The sequence below is a fragment of the Myotis yumanensis genome, unplaced genomic scaffold, assembly GCF_028538775.1.
Source record: "Myotis yumanensis isolate MYYU_CA2020_CCGP unplaced genomic scaffold, mMyoYum1.0.hap1 SCAF_1, whole genome shotgun sequence".
In the NCBI taxonomy this organism is placed as follows: Eukaryota; Metazoa; Chordata; class Mammalia; order Chiroptera; family Vespertilionidae; genus Myotis; species Myotis yumanensis.
Window position 1 is genome coordinate 79,397,801 of NW_027223752.1, and position 2,739 is coordinate 79,400,539.

Below are 2,739 nucleotides of genomic sequence, written 5' to 3' on the forward strand. Positions count from 1 at the left end.
TTTACCCAGTTTATTTTTTAAATTTCTGTCATTCTTTTACCCATTCAAAATGTATTTTGAGAAAGAAAAGAGACAACTTTTATGTGGCAGAGTTCTTATCTTCTGTGATCCAATGTGTGTGTGTGTGTGTGTGTGTGTGTGTGTGTGTTTACACACTAGAGGAGGAGATTGTCTCAGCTCATCACATATTTTATGTGAGAAATTGAGATTTTTTGAAAAAGTGAGTATTATTTATAAAATAAATGAGTCCCCCCATTTTGAAATGTATTTGAAATGTATTTGAAAGGTCCTTTATTCAAAAACTTTAAATTAATATTTGGGACCCCATACTTCTTTTGATGATAGAATTTTCTTGTGCTAATATTACTTTGTGTAAACAGTTACAGGAATGAGGCTTGGCATCCTGTGATAATTCCTGATTGATAACACAAAAAATGCTGTTAATATGAACCTTACTGAATTATAATTCACTTTCTTATCTCCAGAGTCATTCTTCAGTCCATTAATTTTTTTCTTCATTCAATAAGTGTGAAGTACTCATTAAATGACTATATTAGTCACTACTGGTGATTGTGATGGAGGTGAGACTGCTTCTGTGAACCAGACATAGTTCCTGTACTCAAGAAGCTATACTTTAATTTGAGAGATGGAAATTTATATAATGATGAGAGGCAGAGCAAAATAAATGCTAACAGTGCAGAGGGAGTATAGAAATGCTCAGATTTTGAAATTTTCACAAATGAGAAAACATTAGAGCTGGGACACTGAGAATTTGATTCTGTGCTTTGGAGAACAGAATGAGAGAAATTTTAAAACTTGAAAGATAGAAAAATTTAAAAGTCTAATAGAACAATATAAGTAACAAAAGAGAGACTTTGGAAGCTATATGCTGTGCATAAAAAATTGTTAGGTGGCGATATGAATGGCTGAAATACTATTAATTTATAAGAAATCATAGTCAAAAGTATTTGAAGATAACTTTTATGTTATTGAAGTAGAACACATTGGACAGGAGGATATAAAATATGCATGTAATCCTAAAGAAAGAAAAAATAAAATAGATCCAGAAATGTAATTAAACTAGTAATAATAGTTTTGAAAATCATAATGTCATGTGGGAACCACCTGACTCCTCTAAGTAGAAGTCCAGTGTACATGTAATGAAGATTATTTGGTTGTGTGAGATGTTAATATTATGATTATTTTCATGGATTGAAGACTTTCTTTATCGAACACCAACACTTGGCTATACATTTTTTTTCATTTTATCGAACACCAACACTTGGCTATACATTTTTTTTCATTTTCTTCCTTTCAGATAACATGAACATTGACCTTGGTGTTTGAGACAATGGATGGAATGAATCACTCCACAGTATCAGAGTTTGTGTTCCTGGGACTCACCAATTCATGGGAGATTCAGCTTCCCCTTTTTGTCTTCTCCTGTTTGTTCTACTTGGCTGGCATGATGGGAAACCTTGTCATTGTGTTCACTATAACCTTGGATGTTCATCTGCACTCCCCTATGTATTTCCTCCTGGCTAACCTCTCAGTCATTGATATGTTTTTTTGCTCAATCACAGCCCCTAAAATGATTTATGATATTTTCAAGAAGCACAAAGCCATCTCCTTTTGTGGATGTATTACTCAGATCTTCTTCACTCATGCTGTTGGGGCCGCTGAGATGGTGCTGCTCATCACTATGGCCTTTGATAGATATGTGGCTATATGTAAGCCTCTCCACTACCTGACTATCATGAGTCCAAGAATGTGTCTATACTTTTTAGTCACTTCCTGGGTTGTTGGCTTTATCCATTCATTGATTCAATTAGTTTTTGTGGTAGATTTGCCTTTTTGTGGCCCTAATGTATTGGACAGTTTTTACTGTGACCTTCCTCGGCTCCTTAGACTTGCCTGCACAAATACACTAGAACTGGAGCTCATGGTTATTGTCAATAGTGGGCTTATTTCTGTGGGATCTTTTGTCTTGCTGGTCATTTCCTACCTATTTATTCTGTTCACTGTTTGGAAGCACTCTTCAGGTGGTTCATACAAGGCCCTCTCCACTTTGTCAGCTCATATCATTGTGGTGGTTTTGTTCTTTGGGCCGCTGATGTTTTTCTACACATGGCCTTCTCCCACATCACACCTGGACAAATATCTTGCTATTTTTGATGCATTTATCACTCCTTTTCTGAATCCAGTCATTTATACATTCAGGAACAAAGAAATGAAAGTGGCAATAAAGAGATTGTGCAGTCATCTTGGGCATTACAGGAAGATTTCGTAAATGAATTGGCTTTGATGATATGGAACTATACATTCTCCCTCATGCTGGATGCAGAGAAAATATTATGCAATTTCAGAGAAATACTCAAGACTTAGGCCATGTTATATGCCTAGAGATCTAGTATCTATTAAATTATGGTATCTATCTCATCATTAAATTAGAAATGATGCTATTCTTTGACATTCTGTACATCAAAGTGTTAAAGGCCAAATCATATGTCTTTTGTAACTTACATGGCCTAAGAAAGTGCCATGTAATTGAGCAAATAATAGTTTATCTTTTTTCTATTTTGGACAGATTATTCTATTGATAGATGGAATATGCATTCATATTATTTTCTTCTATTTACTATGTAACTGTTTTGATTTTAATTTTCTTTTTTCCTAATCTGCCTACTTCTTATTTCCCCAGTATCAAAATATTTTGCCTCCTTATCAGGCTCCTCTATC

General features: G+C 34.5%; 1 protein-coding gene across 1 annotated transcript; it reads left to right on the plus strand.

Annotated features, from left to right (window-relative positions):
• The first annotated feature begins 1,342 nt into the window (after positions 1–1,342).
• Positions 1,343–2,290, plus strand: LOC139003502 (olfactory receptor 4F15). The gene has a single exon (XM_070405473.1). It carries the CDS (start codon positions 1,352–1,354, stop codon positions 2,288–2,290), a length of 939 nt encoding a protein of 312 aa, XP_070261574.1. The 5' UTR covers positions 1,343–1,351.
• Positions 2,291–2,739: the final 449 nt, after the last annotated feature.

Excerpts from the sequence above, each read along its gene's own strand:
- LOC139003502 (XM_070405473.1), top strand. The coding sequence starts at position 1,352 with ATGGATGGAATGAATCACTCCACAGTATCAGAGTTTGTGTTCCTGGGA.